This window comes from Plasmodium sp. gorilla clade G2 (assembly GCF_900097015.1).
Source record: "Plasmodium sp. gorilla clade G2 genome assembly, chromosome: 5".
Lineage (NCBI taxonomy): Eukaryota > Apicomplexa > Aconoidasida > Haemosporida > Plasmodiidae > Plasmodium > Plasmodium adleri (nom. inval.).
The window spans coordinates 752,956-778,677 of NC_041697.1; the positions used below are offsets into that span (position 1 = coordinate 752,956).

Genomic DNA, 25,722 nt, shown 5'->3' on the forward strand with positions numbered 1-25,722 from the left:
GGAATATTTAAAAAAAAAAAAAAAAAAAATTTAAGTGAAATATTATTACCATTTCATGTTTTATATTTTTTAATATTGTTATTTTTTTATTCATCCCCTTTATTTTTAAAAATATTATATATAATATATTACCATTCACACTCCTATAAAGAACATAAAATTGGCTTATAATATAATATATGTATAGATTTATAAAGTAAATTCATAAAAATAAAATTATTAAGGTTAAAATTATGAGTTAAAATATATAAATAAATAAATATATATATATATATATATATATATATATATATATAATATAAATTTTATACTTCTTAAAAAAAATGACAAAAACAAATGCAAATTGTCGTTATAGACATACAATTGTTATTTTGTTATGAAAAAATTAATTAATAGAAAAATTAAAATAAAAATATATATATAAATCTGCATATCTTGCAGTTGACTTATCAAAAAAAAAGAAAAAGAAATTATATATAGAATAAAATATACCAAAAAAAAAAAAAAATAAAAATAAATAAAATATAAAAAAAATATATATATATTTTAAATATATGTGTTAGTTAATTTATTTAATTGGCATCTCTATACATTTACTTTATCAATGTAAGACCTTTTTGTAATTTCCTGTTATCATATTAGAATAAAGAATTAATATCAAAATCGGAAGGTATATCTAGTTGATTTAAAGCTGCTTGTATATCTTCCTTTGTTATATTATGTTTCTTAACTAGATCTTTTAAATTATCAATAGTTATGCTATTTGGATCTATATCCTTATTAATTTCTGTTTTATTGATTTCATTATATTCCTTTATAACATCTCGTACTTCATCCTCTACATTTGTTGAAGTATTATTTACTTTATTTAATATATCTTGTTCATTTATATCTGCAAAAGTTTTTTTTTTATTATTATTAAACCATAATACATATTCGTCAAAATTTTGTATGGCGTTATTATGTTCACTACTTGAGAGAGTAGTTTCTTTTAATTCATCATCTTCATTTTTTTGTAAACTAACATTTAATATATCAAGTGCTCTTTTTGTAGAGCATGCTTTACTATTAATTAAAAGATCATATAAATGTCCTGTATTATGTCTAGTTGAATAATCTAATATTTTTTGATTTTCTAATTCGGTAAGGTTATTTATCCATTCTTCATTTACATAATTAAAATTTATAGGATATTCTCTTTTTTTTAAAACATATTGTATATATTTATACATATAACTCAAATAAAACGTTTTAATATCATTAGGTCCAAAAACTAATTCTAAATCATCATTTTTCATTTTTGTGTTTTCATTATTTATATTATTATTATTATCATCTTTATTTGAGCTATCATTATTATTTTCTTCATTAGATGAACAATATTTTATTGCATTTATTTTGTCATATGTAAATAAATATTCTTCTAAACATTTTTGAATTTCCAAATTATCATTATATTTGGCTTTACGAAATTCCAATATTTCTTTAAACATTTCATCATGATCATAAAGTGCAATTTTTTTTATAAGTTGTTGTATATCATATTTATCTTTTTCGCTTGCAAGTTTTTCTCTTTCTTGATTTTTTTCTTTTTCTGTCATATGTGACATGTCTTTTATGGGACTGTCATTTTGTTTGTTTTCATTATGATTATTCGATGAAATATTAGTATAAGAATTTAATTGGTTATCTCTACTGTTTATATTACTATCACCATTGGATGTATTATTACCTTCATCGGTTATATTATTAACATTTCCTGTAGAGTTATTATCCTCCATTTTCATTTTTTTATTTCCATTCGTCATGTCCTTTTGATCAAAATCAAACATTTCTGTATCTTCACAATTTAAAACAGGTTTAGAATATTTATATATTACTGGTAAATACTTACTTCTAAATTCATTTTTAAGGTATAGTTTATTTTCCTTTTCTATTTTGGTTTCATTATAGAAATAATATATTTCAGCCATTTCTTTTAACAACACATTTGCTATTATATTAACAGAATAAATATTATCATTTATAAAAATTTTAGAATTTTCAAAAGAGTTAATATAATTAATATGACTTGATAACATTTGATCATCCTTTACAAATTCAATTTGAACGTTGCTTAGTTTATTATTAAATATATCTTTATTGAATAGCTGAAATAAATTATGTGTAACATTTTTTCTATTTAAGTATGTGGTTGTACCACATCTTTTTTTTTCCTTATCATATAAAAATAGTAATTCATATATATTATTTTTGTTTTTTCCTTTTTGTAATGATGAACCATATGAATTGTTTGTGTTCGTTGATAGATTTTTCTGAATACCTTTTTCCATATTAGGATTCATATTATCCACATTTACACCATCATAATTATTATCATTATTAATATTATTATTATTGTTCATGTCGTTGTGCATATTATTATTTATTATATCGTTGTAATCACCTTTGTTTGAATTTGGAAGTATGGAAGATATTAAACCTATAAGTGTTTGAAATATATCTTTATTTTTGATTAAACTAATTAAAATAATTTTTTCTTTTAATTTATCAAAATAATATTCTATAGAACTAACATTCTCGTTATACATTGTGAATAATAAATTATGACTTGAGGATTTTATTTGTTCTAATCTTTTATAATAAATAATTTCACATGCATATTTACATTTATTCATTATATAATTTATTTCATCAATATTTAAAGTTAATAATACATGAATACCTTTTTGAAATATTTTATATAAATTCATATAATTATTTGTATATAAAGCTGCAGCTATATGTTTTATAGGTATTTTTTTTTGTTCCCAAATATGTTTACAATCCTCTTTTTTTATACTATTTTGTATGATTTCCATAATTCTATTATTATTATTATTTAAAAATTCTATCTTTTGCATATTAATATAAAAATTATTTAAGCTATTATTATTTATAAGATTCTTTTCTTTTGTCCATAATGATAATTCTTCTGAGTTTAGATAATTTTCCATATTTATTGTATCATCTAAAAAGAAAGGCCAATTATTATATTCAATAATAAAACGAATAAATTGTCTTATACGGTTAATTTTGAGATAATTAAATATATCTACATTTTCATCATCAATTATTGGTTCTTTTTCTTGTTCTTGCTTATTGTTTTCGTTTTTTTTCATATCATCAATAATTTTCATATATTCATTAGATTTCATTTTATTTTGTTGATCATAATTTTTTTTTGTTATCTTTTGTTCTTCGATAAAACTATCATCCGTGTTACTTACATCTCTAATATTATTCAAGTTAATACTATCCACATTTATATCTTCTTCTGTATAATCAGTTGCATTTTTATATTCATCGTCTTCATTCATATTAACATTAGTATCATCATTTTCATCATTATTATCATTTAATTCTTCTATTATTTCTTCCCTTTCATCATTTGTTTTTTGTTTTTCCTTCATTTGTTCTTCTCCTTTCTTTTTGGCCTTTTCTATGGTTTCACTATCACTATTTCCACCATACTTATGAACATAGGTAGTATATTTCTCATAAATATTTAAACATTCATCTAGTAATACCCTTGATAATATTAAGGAATTCGTTATATTTTTATTTATATATATAATGTTATCATTAGTTAGATAATCATAATTATAATCATAATATGTTAATCCTAAAATATTATCTACAAATTTGATGACAATATTATTTGGTAAATCAAATCTAAAAATATGTTTTGTATAATAATTTAAAAAGTAGTATGCAATTTCTTCCCGATTTTGATCATTCAATGTTATATTATTTTGTAAAGGATATTTAATTTTTAAATTATTCATAACGTATTTCATATTTTCTATATCCATATGTTCATCATATATACTTTTATCATTATATAAATCTGTTATAATGTCTGTTTGTATTATAGGTTTAAAGAAATATTTTTCTTTTGTTCTTAACTTCCTTATATTTCTAAATAATTCACCAATTACTACCATCATTTGTAATGTCATAATATTATTGGTTGTCTCGACTTTTTCATTTTTTTCATATTTTTTTAACAGACTATCTACATCTTCATTTTCATTACCACAATCGTGAAGAAATTTCAAACAAGTATATGAAAGTGCATTATGCACAAACGTTAAATCATATTCTTTTAATTCTTTTAGTTTTTCTAAGCCTTGCGTTAAATATTTTGTAGAATTATTTACATCACATAAAAAAAGTGATGAAGCAAATTCGTTTAGAGGGATTCTAAAACGTTGTAATTTATTTGTATCATTTTTATCATTATCTAATAATGTAACATTGCTTTTTTTTTTCATATTTTTATTTGTTAATTCTTGTTTGTTTGATACGTATTCTTCTCCATCTTCGTTTTTAAGTATTCCATATGATGTGTTACCCCATATATTATTAAGGTTTCTCTTTTTGTAAACATCTGTGACCATATTGATAGCTTTATTAATATCGTTTGTAACTTTAGATTTTAGTATAAGAAAAACGAGATCGTCTTCATCATTATCTAAAATATTATTTTGTAACTCTATATTATTAGATATATTATTTTGTGACACATTATTTTTGGAAATATTTTTTTCTAAATTAGATACAACATTATTCTTCTTATCTATTTCATTTATGTTTGTTGTTATATCTCCTTTTTCTGTATGATTAAATTTGTATTGTTCATTATTATTATTATTATTATATGTATCATGTGATATGTCTTCAGACATAATTTCTTGTTTATCATAATGTGAGACTTCATCATTATATCCCATCTGATAAGATAATTTATATTGATCTCCTACTACATTTTTTAGATAAGAAAAAAATTGAGCAGATTCTTTATTTGTCAAATTTAAATCTCCTATATAGGGAGTGTAGAAATTAAAATCTATATTTTCTAATAATCCTGATATTCCATGAACAAATTTTATAATTTTTTGTTTGGTATCATCAAATTTTTTTGAGATTTGATAATTTTTAACATCTTTGAAAGGTAAGATATTATTATCAATATCTAATAAATTATAATATTCATACATAATTTTTAATATAGTATAATTTAATAATAAAGGTGAATTTTTTAAAGGTGCACATAATAAAATATGTGGCAAGTTTATAAAATTTTGATTAACAATTTTATATGTTTTCATATTAGGTATATTTAATAATTTATCTACTTTTCCATATATCCAATAAAAATTAATAAAATCAAATGATGGTAATTTGTTATTAAAGATTTTAAAATTAAAAAATGTCCAGATATTTTTTATATGTTTTTCTGTTTCTTCATTATTTTGAAATGTATATGGAGTACTATATGTAATTATACTATTTTTTTTTATTAAATAATTCATAATTCCTTCTTCATTAATTTCATATTTTTCTTTTAATTTTTCAATAAAATGTACAAGTATATTTACAATTTCCTCATATTCACTATTTAATTCTAAATATAATTCATTATTTATAAGTTTTTTATTATTTGATAATATGTTTGTATCACCATCTATATCTATTTCATTTTGTAGCTTAATTTGAAATGTTTTATATATTATATGTAAAATATATTTTTTTATATATTTTAAAATAAACATTAGAAAAACCTTTTCATCTATACTTCTTTCAAAATTATGTTCATAATAATCGTGTAAATATTTTTGTAGACTTAATTCAATAGAATTCATACCTTTCTGTAAAAAATCATTAAAAGCTTCTTTTCCAATATAAATTGACATGAGTAAGCTCCTCAAGGGTAGTATCATATTAGTTCTTTTTGTCATATCTACCATTGACAAGTTATTAATTTCTTCTTCGCTTAATGTCGTCGTTTTTTTTTGATGAAAAGTTTTTTTCAAAGAGCTCTCTTTTTCATTAGGACTATCAAATATATTATTATTATTATTATTATTATTATTACTTTCTTTTGGTGATAGATAATTTTCTTTTTTATTTACATTATCAGTAGTCTTATTTGTATAGAAATCATAACTCAATTTTTCATTTATATGTTTTGTCAAGGGTTGACACATTTTCTCTTTATTTTTTCGATTACAAAAGGGCACTAATTGTATAGATGAATCTTCCATTATATTTTCTTCCTTGTAAATATTATCATTTACTTGATTTATTTTATCATAATATTTTGTGTTTACACATTCATTTTGTATATCATAATAATATTCTTCATCTTTTGATAATATAAATCTATCACACCACTGTTGAAATTTCATATGTTCATTAATTTCCTCTTCATTTAATATTTCTCCATTTAGGTATTTTTCATCTTCATTTGTATTATTATCATAACTATGGTTTGTTGATAAATGATGATCATTAAAAATAGGATTCATATGTTCAACCTTACTTATGTTATCAATTTCATTTATGTTATCATTAATAACACATTTATTATTATCATAATTTTTCAAATCATTTTTATTTATTATTTTTTCTAAGCCATCAGTTTTGGTGTCCTCTTCATTTAATACCTTCTCATTAATATAGGACACACCTATGTCTACATTATTCATAAGTGGAAATTTATTCTTTCCCTTTTTCTCTCTTATTACATTAAAGGTTGTACTTAAATCATATTTTGTAATATTTCTAAATATGTTTGGCTGTATAAAATTTAAATAATCGTTAATTCTTCTAATTTTTATGGTAGCATTTTTTTCAACAAGATAACATAATATAATAATTATTACATAAATGTTTATATAATTTATCATTTTAAAGTTTTTTTTTTTTTTTTTTATAATTATATAAAAGGATATTTAAAATAGGAATTTCCTAGAATCGAAGCAAAAAAAAAAAAAAAAAAAAAAAAAAAAAAAAAAAAAAAAAATATATATAAGTATAAATTATTATATATATATATATAATATTATTTGTATAATTTTATATATTTTCTATCCTTCATATTTTATAAAAAAATATATAAAATATAAATATATATAAATTAATATATTTTACTTATATATATATATATATAATATATATATTTATTTATTTACATATTTATCATATAAAATTTCACTTCTTTTTTCACCCACATATTTAACATATGAATTATTGTGATCATACATGATCTTAAAAAATATTACCTATGTAAAATATGTATTAAGAGTATCCAATTCCATAGTACTTATATATATAATAAAAAATATATATGCATTATATATTTTATATTTATATGTATTTATATATAATGAACAATGAATAAATAAATACATAAATCAAATAAATAATAAAATTAATATTATAATAAATATTTATATATCCTTTTTTTTTTTTTTTTTTTTTTTTTTCCTTTTAATATAATCTTAATATTTTATATATATTAAACAAATTATAAATATGTATTCCAAAAAAAAATCATTTATATAATATATTTTTATTTTATAATACTTATTATATATATTTATTCTTATTTGAAAATATAATTCTTACATATTATAATTATTTCAAAATTATATATATATATATATATTATAACTCTTTGAAGAGTATATTGACCTTGTCAATTTTTTTTTGTTAAAATATAAATAAAAATTAATAAATATATTTTTTTTATTTTATTTATTTATTTTAATTATTAATATATATATTTTTTTTTATTTTATTTTATTTTGTTTTGTTTTTTATTTTTTTTCCCTTTTATATTAAAGAGGTAAAAAGTTTAATACCCATCGACATATTATTTTTCTTCTTTTTATATATTTTTTTGAGAAATGGTTGAAAATAAGAGTAAGGTCAAAGATGTCAGTTTGGCCCCCTTTGGAAAAATGCAGATGGAAATTTCTGAAAATGAAATGCCAGGATTAATGAGAATAAGAGAAGAATACGGAAAAGATCAGCCATTAAAAAATGCTAAAATTACTGGTTGCTTACATATGACTGTTGAATGTGCTTTATTAATTGAGACTTTACAAAAATTAGGAGCTCAAGTTAGGTGGTGTTCATGTAATATTTATTCAACAGCTGATTATGCTGCAGCAGCTGTAAGTACATTAGAAAATGTAACGGTTTTTGCTTGGAAAAATGAAACGTTAGAAGAATACTGGTGGTGTGTTGAAAGTGCTCTTACGTGGGGTGATGGAGAAGATAGTGGTCCAGATATGATTGTCGATGATGGTGGAGATGCAACCTTATTAGTTCATAAAGGTGTTGAATATGAAAAATTATATGAAGAGAAAAATATATTACCTGATCCAGAAAAGGCAAAAAATGAAGAAGAAAGATGTTTTCTAACTTTATTAAAAAATTCCATATTAAAAAATCCAAAGAAATGGACAAATATTGCAAAGAAAATTATAGGTGTATCTGAAGAAACTACTACAGGAGTATTAAGATTAAAAAAAATGGACAAACAAAATGAATTATTATTTACTGCTATTAATGTAAATGATGCTGTTACTAAACAAAAATATGACAATGTGTATGGATGTAGGCATTCTTTACCTGACGGATTGATGAGAGCTACTGATTTTTTAATCTCTGGAAAAATCGTTGTCATATGTGGATATGGTGATGTAGGTAAAGGATGTGCTTCTTCTATGAAAGGTTTAGGTGCAAGAGTATATATAACAGAAATTGATCCCATATGTGCTATACAAGCTGTAATGGAAGGATTTAATGTTGTTACATTAGATGAAATTGTAGATAAAGGAGATTTTTTTATTACCTGTACAGGTAATGTTGATGTTATTAAATTAGAACACTTACTTAAAATGAAAAATAATGCTGTTGTTGGAAACATTGGTCATTTTGATGATGAAATACAAGTAAATGAACTTTTTAATCATAAAGGAATACATATAGAAAATGTAAAACCACAAGTTGATAGAATTACTTTACCTAATGGAAATAAACTTATTGTTTTAGCTAGAGGTAGATTATTAAATCTAGGATGTGCAACAGGACATCCAGCATTTGTTATGTCCTTTTCATTTTGTAACCAAACCTTTGCTCAGTTAGATTTATGGCAAAACAAAGATACAAAAAAATATGAAAAAAAAGTTTATTTGTTACCTAAACATCTTGATGAAAAGGTTGCTCTTTATCATTTGAAAAAATTGAACGCTTCCTTAACAGAATTAGATGACAATCAATGTCAATTCTTGGGAGTCAACAAAAGTGGTCCCTTTAAGAGTAACGAATACAGATATTAAAAAAATAAAAACAAAAATATATATATGTATATATATGTATGATTATATTTTATTTATGTTTTAATTATAAAGTATTTATATATTGTTTTATACGTTTAACATAATTATCATTTATAAAAATTTACCTACATATACAAACTAATTAATATATATATTTGTCAATATTATGTTTATGTGAATAATACGTTATTATATATATTGAGCAAATATATAGATTTATAAATTAATATATATGTATATGTCATATTAATAATTGTATTATATATTTTTATGCTTTTCTTCATGTGTAAAATATTAAAATGTATGTATATTAGTATGCATAAAAGTATAATAATAATTAAAATAAATATATATATATATAAAAAGAAAATTTTTATTAATTAATATATTTATGTTTTGTGTTTAATTGACTCATATATTTGTATTTATCAATGGAAATGTAATTTGTATTTACCGTATATTTTGCAAGTTTTATCTTATTGATATATTATATATTTCATTGTTTTAGATTTATCTTTTTTTTTATTGTATGTTTGTCAATTTTTATGTAATAATGTGTTGTTTACACATAAAAATGTTAATAAAATTAAAAATTTTCTTTTTGTTTGTAAAATGTTTTTATATATATACTATTAAGTATGTACATATATATATATGTATATATATATATATATTGCACATATATTTAAAAAAAAAGTATATATATATGTATATATATATATATATATATATATATATATATATATATTAGATATATATATATATTTATTATTATTAATTTCATGATAATTATGTATTTATTTCATATTATTTTTTGGCGTATAAAACTTAAAGTTAATTTTTAACATAAATAAAAATATTATATTTTTTTGAAATTTTGACATAAATAAAATATTATTATATAAAACCTAGGGGTAAACCCAATGATTGCATCATTTTTTCCTCTTGCAGTTTTTCTTGCAACTTTTTATTTATTTCATTTCTTTTTTTTAATTTTTCTTTTTCACTATTATCACTATGTATAACATCATCTACTTCCACATTTTTATCTTTTTGTATATTGTCAGTTTGCTGTGCATTTGCACTTGAATTATTTTGCTCATTATTAACAGAGTCATATTCTTTTTTTATATCGTCTACTTTTTCATAATAATAATTATCTCGTAGTTGTGTTCTTCTATTATGAAAATCACGTCTTCTTCTTGAGTAATCATATGTATCCTTATAATTTTTATGAATATCATTTTTTTTATAATCATATCTTCCATAATTATTATTTTCTCTAGAATGATTATATTTTCTATGATATTTTCTATCCTTATATTTTAAATCTTCATCATTGACAGATACATCAGATGCATAATGTCTTCTTTTATAATCTGTATCTTTTCTATAATTTTTATATTTTTCTCGTCTTTTATTTTTATATTTTTCTTCATCATATTTATCAGTATCATCACTTTCAGTGCTATTACTAACTTGACTATCACGACTATATTTCCTCTTACTTATATATTTGTAATTTTCTCTATGAGATTTATGTCTTTTCCTGCTTCTTTTATTTTGTTCATCATATTTTGATTTTTTTCTCTTATCTCTATGATGGTCTTTATGATAATACGAGGCATTTTCTTCATCACTAGTAACATGGGAATTTTCTTTTGAATCATATTTTCTATTATGTGTATCTTTTTCACTGGTGTCAGAACATGATTGGATATCAGTATGAATATTTTTTTTATCATCTTTTTCTTTATTTTTACCTTGATCACTAACATTATCATCATTGTATGATTCATGATTACTAGTTTGCCCTTTATCATTCTTATTATCATCTTCATCTGATGAGTTGTCAGAATTTTCGATTTCTTTGTTTTTGTTTTTTTTCTTATCATTATGATGCTTACTACGTTCTGATTTATCTTTTTTCTTTTTTTGTTTTCCATCCTTCTCCTCATCATCACTATAATATTTAGATTCATTATCGCTATTAGAATATGTATATAAAGATGGAATACTTGATAAAGGAGAATGACTTATAGAGGGAGAATTTTTTCTCTTTTTATTTTTCTCATGTTTTTTATATTTATGTTTATATGAATAGCTTGAATTACTGCTCGATTTATCATTAGTTTTGGACTTATGAGATATATTAATGTCTTCTTTTTTTTCTTTTCTTTTTTTTTCTATATTTTTTGGAATATCGTCATCTTCACTTTCTTTTGACATTTTCTTTTTTTTTAAGTAGAGGCCTTTTTCATTCTTCAGAATGTTTTTATTTTTCCTAGAAAGAACAAAACAAAAAAAATAAATATGTATATATGTTATATATATATATATATATATATATATATATATATATATATGTATGTGCACATGATTAAAATATGCGATAAAACTTTATATTTATATATATATTACTTCTGATGATATTTATTATCCGAATCATATTCTTCTTCATTTTCATGTTTACTATTTTTTTTTTCTTTTGTTAACGAATGAATATTATCCCACTTACGATGCTTTTTTAACTCTTCCTCATTTTGCTCGTTTAATGATTTTTCATTATCATAAACGGGTATTAATTTAGGCATCTTATTTTATAAATATATTTTTTTTTTTTTTTTATTATGTACGGTATAAAAATATATTCTTTATTTAAAAATGATAAAGAAGAAAATATAAAAACAAATGAACAAGTAAAGAAATATATATTATATATATATATAATATTATTTATTATTATTATAATCCATCCTTCTATATTTATATATATTGTAAAATAACAAACACGAAGAAATATCCTTTTAATATTAACCTTCGTTCATGTAATGTTACGCATATATTTTTCATAGAATAAGTAAATTAAAAAAAAATTAAATTATAAAAAAAAGGAAAATAAAAGAAAAATTATATATATATATAAGATATATATGTGCTTTTTTTACTTTTTTTTTAATATATGGATAACTATATTATATTATGTTATATTATATTATATATTTATAATATACTATTATATATTATATAGGCTTGAAAGAAAAAAACGGAATTATATATATTATAAATAAAGAATTTATATTGTTATATCCTTATACATTTTCTTTAATATTTATAAATATTTTTGAAATAATTATGGAATAATATATTTTTTTGAAAGGCATATTTCTTTAACAAAGATCATAGGAAATTTACATATGTTTTTGAATTGTTCTCAAAATTGTTGAATGCTATATTGTAGGCATATATCATATAAAAAAATTGTTTAATTGTTTGTATTATAAAATTTTTTGCGTCTACATAATTTCACACAATAATATTAAAAATTATAAAATATTAATAAAATATATAGATGAATAAATAATAATATAAATAGTTGATAAATGTAATATATACATATATATATATATATATATATATATATATATATGTGAACGAATGAATTCCATATAGCATAATTTATCTTCTTTTTAATTATTTTATTTTAGTTTCCTCTATAAAAATGTCCTAATTATATAATTGCAAACATCTAATCTTTTTACATGTTTAGTTTTAATATATGTATCTCTTAAATCGGTTAAAATGTCTACAAAGAAATATATTATTTAATAGCATAACAAAAATATAAGTATATGAAAAAAAATATAACGACAGAAACATATTTCATTTTATTACTTATACATACATTAATAAATATTTTAAGAATATTACCCTTATAAGAACTACATAATATATTTAGAATAAAATTTATGCATTCACAAAATGATTCTTCAATCGATATTTTATCCTCTAAATAAGGAAAATATATAATATATATGTATATAATGTATGTAGAAATTTTTTTATGAATATATATACATAAGTGTCATATATATATATATATATATATATATATATATATATTTTCTTTTACCACCATCTATAATAAGGCTACGAACAATTTTATGAAAGAACTTATTATCTATATGATTAATTCTATTGACATTCTTTACTTCGACTGTTTTTATTAAGCGATCTTTCAATATATGTTCATTATTCAAACATAACTGTTAAATAAGAGATTGAGATATAAAAGAATATATATATATATATATTTATATAATATTTGTGCATATATTTTTCAACTTTTATATTTACCACAATAAGAATATTAAAAAAGGATTTCAAATTTTGACAGACATAAGAATATTTTTTTAAAAAGAACTCGTCACATAATCCTATTGCCCTCTTTGATATTAAAGAAAAATTAACCGTTTCAGATATATCTATTTCAAAAAAATCATGAACATAAAATAATAAAGAAGAATACAATAAAATTATGATTGATCTATATTCTAATATTTTAAATGGAATATTATAAATTTTATATTTATTCATATATAAAATGAAATCGTGATTTTTAAAATAATTGAATAAATTAGTTTCATCATATTTAATATATTTGATATCCTTCATTTTATTATTTGAATTAAAAAATGTTTCCATATTTTTTATAAAGTCATCATTGTTATGTTGTATTTTATTATCATCTCCATTTGTTATTTTATTTACATTTTCATTTGATGCTTGATTTATATCCCCGTTTGATATATTTTCATTATTATTTATTGAGTTCCAAGAAAAAAAAGAATTATACAAAATATTTTCATACTTCTTATATTCATAGAAATAATTAAAAAATATAGGATTTAAAACAAATAGGTTAATGCTATTTAAAAAATCATATGAATGTTTGTAGTACTTATGAATATTTATAATAAGTTGACTATAATCTGTTGATTGTAAAATATAATTTTTCAAAAATAAGAATTCTGAAAATTTGGGATTTTTTAATATATCTTGAATAGATGTCATGTATGTATTCCAAATATCATAATTATTCTTTTGATTTATTTTTATAATTTTTAATATTCTTTCTTGTGTGTTCTGAAAATATGATAAAAACAATTGATGAGTATTTAATCCTTCTATCTGTTCATTCATATTATTTAATATAAATGAAAAACAGTACAAGGATTTATAATAAACTATATAAATACAACCACTTATATAATAAAATAAAAGATCTATTTGGTCATTTATTCTTTTACGGATATGTAATTTGCTTTTTATATTTATATTATCCAAATATCTTATATCCCCATCATTATTTATATATTTTTCATAATTTATATGAATATCCTTAATTATGTATTTGCAGAAATATATACTCTTCACATCATTACACTCTAATATGTCACAAAGTTTCTCAACCAAACTTAAAAAGAAATAAAGAAAAAGAAAATATAGCTATATATATAAATATATATGTGTGTAAACACACACACACCTATATATATAATTATATATATATATATATATATATATATATATATGTGTAATCAAAATTATGTATTTATTAAACTTCATTATTACCTTGTGTATTTAATAAAAAATAAAAATGAGTAAGGGTTCCTTATTTCAATCAAAAGATGATAAATCATTTGACATATTTTAATGATATTTTCAAATGTTTCATATATGTTTATATTCTTAAATATATATAATAAAAACATTGTACTTGCATATTCTAAAAAGGAATGTTTCACTTTATTTTTATTCTTTTTATAATTCTCAGATTCAATATCCTTTAATTCTAAACTTTTTTCATGAATTACAACTTTAAATAAATTCTCTTCATTTTGATGAAGATTAAAAATTTTTATTATTATATTACATAAAAACAGACAAAAATTATTATCAAAAAAAAACGTCTCTTTTTTAATAATATATTGTATTAAGAAATATACATAATATGTATTATACAACACATCATCTGATAATAATTCTAGAATTAATTTTTGTTGGTTTATGTTATCATCTGAAAATTTGAATACTTCATAAATAATCTCTGAGCTTATTTTAATATTCAAAAGGTCATTACTAAGGTCGAGATTTTCAAAACGTTTCTGTTTCTTTATTCTATGTAAACGGACATATAAAAAAATGAATTACGTTGATTATTTTATAAATAAGATTATATATATATATATATATGTGTATATATTTATGTATGTGTGTTTCTTTATTTTTATTAATACTTCATAAATACAATATCGAATATACTATTTTATATTATATATACAATGGAAATATTCAATTTATATAAAACTTTTCATAAGATATATTCTTACAACAAATACTATCTTTTTTTTTTTTTTTTTTTTTTTTAATCAATTTCACAACATATATCATTTACCTGTCTATATAAAATTGAAGATCAAATATTTCTACAGAAATATAACAATTTTTACTTATGCATATTCTGTCTTTTTTCTTCATTATGTTTTTCCTTATACTACTTATTTTATTAAATATTATATATAACAAAATTATTAAGTAAATTATATTTTTTTCTTCCATTCGTTGATAAACACATTCGTCCATAATTATGGTATGTATTATCTAAAATTGGAAGAAAATAAAAATAAAATAAAAATAAAAGGAAAATATTAATAATAATAAATTTTTTTTTTTTTTTTTTTTTTTTTTTTTTTTTTTTCATTACCTGTAAAATGAGAACGTACTTCTCTATATATTCATGTTCATTTAAAATGGAAAAGAATAATTTTATTAAATCATTCAATAGCAATAAAAAGCTCTCATGTATATTTTTATCCGTTAATCCTTTGTTCTTAATATTTTTATACGTTTCTATTGTTCCAGTAAATATTTGGTTTAACATATATAGACAATTTATTGTGGTGCTTTTATTTTGTATTTTATTTTTCAAATAATTTTCAAGAAAGAAATAATAGTTAGTAGGTTTTACATAAGATCCTATTAAATATAAAGAATTCATATATATTACCCATAATTCGAAATTTAATTTATTTTCAAATATGTTTAATAGAAAGGTTATGAAAGAAGGTATATGTTCTGTTATATTATCTTCAATAAAATAAAAAATTAGTAATATAATTTTGCTTCTCTCTAATTTTTCAAAATTTGTACAATCATCTATATTTTTATATAAATATTTAAAGTATGAATTTAATAATGTAAAAGCTAGTTGTTTACATTCTATATTAAATTTGTTGTGTGTTATATCAATATTTGTTATTTTATTTTCTATTAAGATATTTGAAATATGTTTATTACTTTTGATGAAATTATTTAGTAATAATTCATAATATTCTTTACTATATTCATTTTGTTTTTTATGTCCTTCCGTCAAATTGTAAATCATTTCGTTTACATTATCAGATATTGTATTATTATAATTATTTTCTTTTATATTAATATTTTCATTCATATCATCTCTTGGAAGATGACATTTTATATGAAATTTTTTTTTCATTTCATCGTTATTTTGTTCTTCTTTTGTTTCTTTATCATTTATAATATGTAAATTAAGTTGATACATATTTTGGTTTATTAAGAAGGAGTTATTATATGAATGAGGAAAATAATAAAGGGTTAATGGTAAGGGTAAGGTATAATTTGTTTTATATGACCATTCAGGATAAAATTCATATATAATTTCTTCTTTAATATTGTTATTTACATGAAATGTTTTCTTTTTTGATAATAATTGTATATATAAGAATGATAATAATCTAAATATTTTGTAATTATCAAAACAGGCTGAAAAAATATAAGGTAATAAAAATGTAACGAAATCATTGGAATCAGTATATTCATATAATAATATAAATAGAAATGAATAAAAATGGAATTTAACTTTTGTATTTTTATCATTAAATAATATGCATAAATAATTTATATGAACATAATTTGAATCATAAAAACTTTTTATAGGAATTATATTAGGATCCTTATAACCAATTAACATCTCAATAATTTTATAATTTTTAGAATTATTATTATTTTTTATAATTAATTTAATCATTGTATCCATGCATAGAATTTTTATTTTACTATACCTATTACATAGACATTTTAAAAGACTTGTACAAATAATATAATGATAATTTATGTATTCATCTTCTATTTCGTTTATAATCTTTTCAATCAAATTCATCATTATCTCATTTATGTAACTGCAACAATCAAACAATCCAACTAAACAAATTCGAATTATTTTGTCTGAGTAATTTGAAAACTGAAAAAAAATTAAAACGAAACAAAGGACAATTTAAATAATATTGTAAGTATATATGAAGAGGACAGGGGAAAAGAATTGAAAAGAATATATATATATATATATATATATATGTGTATAGAATGTAGAAATATTATGTATAACATATGAAGGCGTCATATAAATTAATTGCCGATACTAAATCAAAGAAATTATCAAATTGGTTATGCTGTATATTCTTTTCAATTATTTATTATATATATATATATATATTTATATATTTATGTGTATGTATTTTATATTACTTGTTGTTTAGATATTATAAATAGGAGGTAATAAAAATATAGGAACAAGAAATATCGTCCATTCTCATTTACAACATAATTTTTAAGTACCATAGGTTTATGATCAAACAAACGATGTGTGTCATCTCTTTCATCGGTGGGTAGATTATACTTATCAGCATTTAAGATAAGAATGAGACAGTCAAATATATATGAAATATATTTATTAATATTATTTTCATTTAATAAAATGAGGAATAAGTATATGACAATTAAAATATCTTTTTCTTCTTTTTGATTAAAAACTAATAATAAACTATGAAACATTTTTGTTAATGCATAATCATAATAGTTATTGATGATACAAAAATAGAAGTATAAATTTTCTAGAATAAGGAAATTATTTTTTTTTAATTCATATATATATGTTTTTAATAATCTTTTCTTATCATTAGCATGTAATATTTCATGACTAATTTTATCTTTTACATCATATACATATTCATTTATATAATATTTTATTTTATTTAATATGTTATCTTTCAATAATTCTTTTCGTACACATAAGTTGATATTAAAATTTCTAAAATACGATTCATTATTATATTGAAATGTATCTTTTTTTACATCATTTAAATGGATGAAATTGTTTTCTTTAATATTATCTTCTATATGTCTAATCTTTTTTTCAACGATCAAATTATTATAATTATAATCATTGTCATCCTTTTTTTTATGGACACCACAGTATTTTTTATAACTACATAAAGTTTCTGTAATAATATTATCATATTGCTTAACTGTTTTCTTTTCCTTTTTTTCATTGACGAAATTGAATGTATAATTTTTCATTGTAGCAAATGGAATATAATGAAATGGAATAAAGAAAGAATAAAAAATGAATTAAATAAAAAAAAGAAAAAACAAAACGGATTATAGGAATGATAATAATATCAAAAATGATTCTGTTGAAAAATATAATTATATTTTTCAAATTATAAAGGAAAAGAAATATATACACACAAAATATAATCCTATTACTTTCATTATATATGAATAAATAAATAAATTAAATGTTTGGTATAATTGTTATAATGATTTATTAAATAATTTCAAATATCTACATTAATATAAGGAATAATTTTATTTATTTTATCTTATTTTTTTTGATGATTACATAAATGAGTAAATAAAATCTATATATTATAATATAATAGTAGAAAGATAAATGAACAAATATCAATATATAAATATAAATATATATATATATATATATATATATATATATATAATACTTTTTATATTCCTCATTATAAGATATAAGAAAATTTTCTTTATATAGGACAAAACAAGAATGGTATTTCACGATTTTTCATTATATGAAATAATATTATTTTTTATTTTTGTCGCGATAGGATATATAATTAATGTATTAAATATAATCATTTAAAATAGATATTTTTATAAGTATATTTTTTAAGATATATGAAGAAATTTCTTGCCATTTGTACTTAGATGTAAACTTAATTGGGCTCTAATAAAATTATAATATTTCTAAATAATATATATATATATATATTCATATAGTTATTTTTTATAAAACAAAGCATAACATTATATAGAATACCATTTCTTGCGCGCTAGTTATTTATGTGTAAAATCATGGGTACATATTTAGATACAAACTTATATGAATATTTTATATATTATCTATTTTATTTTTGATATAAATATATTTACTTGAAAAAAAAAATTCATTTATGATTTATATAATATTGTGTTTATTTTTTATTTTTTTTTTTTTTTAAATTCAGCTTTTAAAAATAGATTAATTATAATTATATATATATATATATATATATATATATATATATATATATATTAATAGTATAAATAGAATAATAATTATTGGTATATAATAGTCATAATATATTTGTTATTTTTAAAACAAATAAGGAAATAAAGAAAAAACAATATATAATAAAGAACAAAAGAATAAGAAAATGGATTAAGTTTTACTTAGATATATAGAATGAACACTTATTTCTAATAAAGAATTATTTTTTTTTTTTTTAATTTTATTAATTTTTGTCCTGATATTAGAAAAAAAAAACAAAATAAATAAAATATGGGGATAAATAGTTATTTTATGAAATATATTAAGGTGACGTATATCACTAGAAGAAGAAGTGAAATGAAAAAAACGATAGAAAATTTAAAGAATAACATTTACACATACAATACATATAGTTGTAAGAATATAATTTATCATATGAAAGATGTGGAAGGATCAAATATTAATAATAATGATTATAGTGTAAAAATTGATGAAAACATTGAACATTTATTAAAATTTATTAATCCATTAAATATATGTAATAAAAAAGATAATGATGAGAAAATAACATCTCTTTATAATATGAATAAAAATAATTTAGATATAAAAGAAGATGAAAATTTATTGTCAAAAAATGATATGTACATTTTAAAATATAAAATTAATCATATTGTTGGAAAAAGAGGAAAAAGAGAACAGTATAGATATACTTATTTAAAATCACCATTTAAATATAAATATGCATTAAGACATTATGTTTTTGAAAAATATAAATATCATTTTTATTTCTATAATATAACACATTTTAATATACATATAATATTTAATATTATTTTATCATCTATGACAAGTAACACATCTGTTAAATGTAATATAAATTGGTTCTTTCCAGGTAAACATTTATTTGATTCAGATTTTTTAAGAAAATGCTTTCACATACTCATTGAAAAGAGTCTGAACAACAAGAAGTTGGAAAATTACAATGAAATAAAAAAAATTATAGAATATATTCAAGATGATGATAATAATAATCGTGAAAATAATCAACATATTAACAATAAAGATGAGGATTCTAAATTGATTACTTCTCACGATATCAACTTAGATCTTACAAAGTATAACATACAAAATATACTACCACTTTTTTTTGAAAATAAGTTATTCAGTGAAAATTATAAAAACTTATTTTTACACGAAGAAAAAAGTTTTAAAAATATTAAATCAAAAATGAGAAAAAAAAATCTACATTGGTTTATAAATAAAAATACAAATATATAATAAGTCATGAGTAAAAATCAAACACGAATATATGCATTAATCAGGAATTTAAAAGAAAAAAAAAAAAAAATCAAAAAAATGGAAACAAAACAAAAAACAAACAAAAAAGGGAAATGCAAATGTAAAGAATATAAAAGAAAGGAATTTTACACATAAAAAAAAAAAAAAATAAAAACAAAATAAAATAAAATAAAATAAAATAAAATAAAATAATAAACAAAAAATAGCATCATATATATATATATATATATATATAACAATTTATGGTTAAGCGTTTTCATTTTTTGAATCTAATGTTTTGCGTAATTTTTTCCGCTATCATAAAAGATGAATTCTGAAATAATAAAAAAAGTAAGGAATAAAATATGAAGGTTTATATGTTATTATAAATATATATATATATATATTTTTATGTTTCTTACCGCAGTTTCTTGATTCAAACTAAACTTGGAGACAGCCTGTTTGTGAAAATTTAAATCTGCTATCTTTATAAAAACAAAACATACATTTATGTAAAAATTATTATATATATATATGTGCATACATGGGAACAAAATTAAAATAATAAATATAATGTAAAAAATTATTCGAATAGAAAATATAATTTATATAAGTTAATTAATCATTCAATAAATAAATCGTTTATTTTAATAATGTATATTTTATATTATTTATTTTATTTTTCATTTACCTGCTGTTTTAACTCCCTTACAATTTGCTGTTTTTCTTTTATGATTTTTTTTTTTTCTTGTGCCTTCATTTCATAATTATTTATTTCCCTCTTTTGATCATCAGAAAGTTTTTTATTTATGAGCTCAAGATTTTGAAGCTCCTTTTTTAAATTTTCATTGTTAATATTTTTTTCATTAAGTGTACTTATTTTTTTTTTTATATCATTTTTTAAGTTTTGATTTTTTTGTTGTAAAGACCTAAGTTGTTTGAAAATTTTATTAGCTTCATTAAAATTATCTTTACTAATGTTTTCATAATTTTTTTTCATATCGGATATAGATTCTAAGAAATTGTTTCTTTGACTTTCTAATAAAGCACATAATAATTGATTATATTCATATATATACATTATGATATTTTTTTTATCTATGATTTCTTTTTCATCATTATGATTTGTTACATTTACAGAGTACATATCATCCAAATTTTCTTTATCTTCCTTTTTGAAATTTATAATTGTTTTCGTATATAACTGACTACTATAGTCATATATTGAATTTTTAGAAATATCATAAAAATAATTATGACTGGTATTATAAAAGTGTTCTATTGCATGATCTATATTATTTTTTCTATTACATTTTATATTTTTCTTGTTCTTCTTCTTGTTCATTTTCTTTTTTTTTTCATTTGATAATTTACATTCAGTAGAATTATTTAATACCACACTGTATATATTACAGCTGTTTATTTTTTTAATTTTTTTTTTTTTTTTTTTATAACTAGATATATTAAAGTGCACTTTATTTAGTATTCCTATTTTGTTACTCTTAAAATTATATACAACACAATTTTGTTCTATTTTGTCTTTTATATTTCTTATATAAATAAATTTGTTGAAATTATTCATACTGTATCTATGCTTGTTTTTTCTTGGACCCATTTGCTCGTATATATTTTTATTCACATTTTTATTTATATTTTTGTCTTCTTCTTTTATAGATTGATTTTCCGGAAACTGCTCCACTTTTTTGATATTTGTTTTATGGGTATTATATTCAATATCATTCATTTCTATGTCCATATTTTTTATATACATATATTTTTTTTTTTCCACCTGTTGAATCATATTACATTTTCCATGTAGATATATTTGATGACTTTTTTGTAAAAAAGGATATACAATTTTTATAAAAATATATAAAATTCTTTTAACAATATATAATTTCTTTTTAATAAATTTATGTTTTTCTTTTAATTTTTTTTCTTTTATTTTACTTTTTTGTTCATAATTTATAGAACAGCCAATGAAACAACAGAATAAGCATATTTTTACATTTTTATTTTTTTCACAAATGTCACAATTAGCTATTTGATAATTATATTGTTTATATCTACATATAGGACAAGAGGTAAAACAACATTTTTTTAAACAGTTTGAATGAAATATATGACCACAAAGTATATTAATACATACATTATTATACACCTTATTATTTTCATATATGGTGTCTACATTATTTTGATTTTTCTTCCACTTATTTTTAATTTCGTTATCATATTTATTTTGTATTGAACTAATATAGCGTATAACATGTAAATAGTAATCATATTTTTTTTTATTAAAATTTTTAAATTCTTTATTGTAGTCCAATTCTTCTTTACATGTATTTTCTTTATTTAATATGTCATCAGTTGTTACGTTTTTAAATAATTCCTTATTATCGTCATATTTTTTTTCAAATGTTAATGAATCATTAAGATTTTCTTTATTTTTAAAATTTGTTGTATCCATTTTTTCATACATATATTTAACTTTTAATGTTGAAGGAATATTTTTATCCTTCTCTATTGTTATGATATTATCTCCATCTTTTTTTTTTGTGATTCCGGTTAACTTTTTAGTTTTTTCAAAATGATTATGAAATATGTAGGATATAATTTTACTCAAATTTTCTGAATATAAAGGTTCTAAACAAACTGCACATGAAAGTTGAAATTTATTTTGAGAAATAATATATAATGGATTAATAAATACTTTCTTTCGCATTTCATATAATTTGGTATTCATATGATAATATGCTAATGATGAATCTTCTATTCTATTATATATTTTTTTTTCATTGTGGTGAGAAAATGGGTCCGTATTAATTATAATATTTTTTTTTTTTTTTTTTTTATTTATACAAGATATTCTATTCATTGTAATATCTTTCACAAGATATAATTTTACACTTTTTTTTTTTTTCATATTAAAAAAAGTAAGTGTGCGAGATTTTTTCATTATTTGTTTTACATATATATGAAATGTTAAAAAATAAATCATATATTCTTCATTACATTTTTTATTTAATACTTTTAAAAAGAATATAAACTTATCATAAGGATAAAAGAGTTCCAAAAATTCAGAGGGAGATATACAATTAGAAACATTCACACAAAGCAATGAGGAAATTTCGAATTCATTTTGCATATTATATATATGATTTAATTTTTTCTTTTGTTCATTATTTCTATTTTGATTTTTCAACATTATATGTTTTTTAAATTCTTTATATAAAGAATATTTTTTGAAACATCTAATATATCCTGTTATCAGTTGAATTTGTGTATTCCCCCAATTATAGGGGAATATATAATATTTCTTTTTTTTTTTTTTTAAGGGTTTCTGTAATTTTTTATAGTGTAAAATGTTTTTATTTTTTATATTAAATAGATTATTTAATAAAGTATAATGTCTTGTTTTTGTTGTGGAATGTGAACATTTTTTTTGTATTTGTATTTTTCCATATATTTTTTTTTTTAATTTATATGTAAAATTATGATTTTTATTTTGTCCTTTTGGTACAACATATGTATCATTTATTTTTTTAAAAAGCATATTATTTTCGACATTATTTTCATAAGTATTTAATATATTCTTATTATTTAGGTTTTTTGTTATTTCTTCTTTATTTTGTTCGTTTATATAATTATTTTTCTCATCCAAATTATTATCATCATTATTACTATTATTATTACTATTATTATTATTACTATTATTATTATCATTATTATTATTAATATTATTATTATTATTATTAATATTATTATTTTTATAATCAAATTTATTATTTGTATTATCTAAATTATAAAAATGATTAAATGTGTTTTGAAAATTTTCAATTTCTTTGTCAATTTTTCTATCCATTTCAATGAGATAATCATCTTGTCCCTCTTCAAGATATGAATAAGATTTATGATCTATATCTATTGACGGGAATAGATAATTTGTTTTTTCATCTATATCGTTTTTATTATTTAATTTTAAATAAGCTATGATTTCTTCATCATTAAGTATTGTAGATAGCTCCTTTTTATAATTATCATTATTTTTGTGTGTTTGTTCGTCTATATTACTACTATCCGAAGCAGCTTTTAAAAGACTAGAATTTGAATTACAAATTTGGTATTCTTTTTTTTCATTTTTAATGGGTTCTATATAATTAATATTATTATTATTATTATTATTTTTTTCATAAATGGAATCTACATTTTCACTGATATTCATAACATTTATATTTTGGAAATTTTCTAGAACATGTTTATGATTTATTTCGTTAATTTCTTTCTCACATATTTTATTTGGAGATAATAATTTTTTATCGCATTCATTATTTATATATTTATTTGAATTTATAATTTCTTTATTCTCATTTTCATCAGTTCGTTTTTCTAAAAAACAATTTTCTTCGTTTAAATTTTCTTCGTTTAAATTTTCTTTGTTTAAATTTTCTTTGTTTAAATTTTCACTGTTTGAATTTTCTTTGTTTAAATTTTCTTTGTTTAAATTTTCACTGTTTGAATTCTCTTTTTGTCTTAATATGTCAACCATATCTTCCTCAGGACATATTACTGAATCACAAAACGAATCGTTTGCTTGTTTTTTTGTTTTGCATTTTATTTTTTTTTTATTTTTTAGACCTTTTTTAAACATTTCAAGTTGTTAAAAAATAATAAATCAAAGCAGTTACATATGTATTTGTTATACTATATTACTGTGAGTAAATAATAATATTTATACGTGTGAATATGTATTAAATATTTGTATATATATTCTTTAATATGTTTAAATATGTAGAAATTATAATCCTTTTGTGAAAAAAATGAGATGATCTTTTTATAAATATATACTCATATGTTCACATTTTTTTTTTTTTTAAATCGAGTATATAAATTTCATCTCATTTTTTATATAAGCATTTTTTTCAATATTTATATACATAATATAAAAATATATATATATATATAATATGAAGACGTCAAATAAAATAAATATAATTATTTATATATTTTATTTTACCATATAATAAATATGAAACAAAATTTAATATATTCTTATATACACATAAT

The 25,722-nt window shown here is 19.1% G+C and overlaps 6 protein-coding genes across 6 annotated transcripts; 2 read left to right on the forward strand and 4 right to left on the reverse strand.

Annotated features, from left to right (window-relative positions):
- Nucleotides 1-638: 638 nt before the first annotated feature.
- PADL01_0519800 (conserved Plasmodium protein, unknown function) lies at nt 639-6,734 on the reverse strand (the record flags this gene model as incomplete). Its single annotated transcript, XM_028685566.1, has 1 exon — nt 639-6,734. The coding sequence occupies one exon, from the start codon at nt 6,732-6,734 to the stop codon at nt 639-641; it is 6,096 nt and encodes a 2,031-aa protein (XP_028537052.1).
- A 1,002-nt stretch (nt 6,735-7,736) lies between these two features.
- On the forward strand, nt 7,737-9,176 carry PADL01_0519900 (adenosylhomocysteinase; the record flags this gene model as incomplete). Its single annotated transcript, XM_028685567.1, has 1 exon — nt 7,737-9,176. The coding sequence occupies one exon, from the start codon at nt 7,737-7,739 to the stop codon at nt 9,174-9,176; it is 1,440 nt and encodes a 479-aa protein (XP_028537053.1).
- An 897-nt stretch (nt 9,177-10,073) lies between these two features.
- On the reverse strand, nt 10,074-11,770 carry PADL01_0520000 (conserved Plasmodium protein, unknown function; the record flags this gene model as incomplete). Its single annotated transcript, XM_028685568.1, has 2 exons — nt 10,074-11,460; nt 11,598-11,770. 2 exons carry the CDS (start codon nt 11,768-11,770, stop codon nt 10,074-10,076), a joined length of 1,560 nt encoding a protein of 519 aa, XP_028537054.1.
- A 900-nt stretch (nt 11,771-12,670) lies between these two features.
- Nucleotides 12,671-18,395, reverse strand: PADL01_0520100 (conserved Plasmodium protein, unknown function; the record flags this gene model as incomplete). The annotated part of the gene is made up of 8 exons (XM_028685570.1): nt 12,671-12,762; nt 12,888-12,965; nt 13,090-13,222; nt 13,314-14,433; nt 14,592-15,137; nt 15,415-15,620; nt 15,724-17,280; nt 17,565-18,395. The coding sequence occupies 8 exons, from the start codon at nt 18,393-18,395 to the stop codon at nt 12,671-12,673; spliced, it is 4,563 nt and encodes a 1,520-aa protein (XP_028537055.1).
- Nucleotides 18,396-19,671: 1,276 nt separating this feature from the next.
- PADL01_0520200 (conserved Plasmodium protein, unknown function) lies at nt 19,672-20,658 on the forward strand (the record flags this gene model as incomplete). Its single annotated transcript, XM_028685571.1, has 1 exon — nt 19,672-20,658. The coding sequence occupies one exon, from the start codon at nt 19,672-19,674 to the stop codon at nt 20,656-20,658; it is 987 nt and encodes a 328-aa protein (XP_028537056.1).
- Nucleotides 20,659-20,935: 277 nt separating this feature from the next.
- On the reverse strand, nt 20,936-25,306 carry PADL01_0520300 (conserved Plasmodium protein, unknown function; the record flags this gene model as incomplete). The annotated part of the gene is made up of 3 exons (XM_028685572.1): nt 20,936-20,992; nt 21,081-21,143; nt 21,350-25,306. 3 exons carry the CDS (start codon nt 25,304-25,306, stop codon nt 20,936-20,938), a joined length of 4,077 nt encoding a protein of 1,358 aa, XP_028537057.1.
- Between the last annotated feature and the right edge of the window lie 416 nt (nt 25,307-25,722).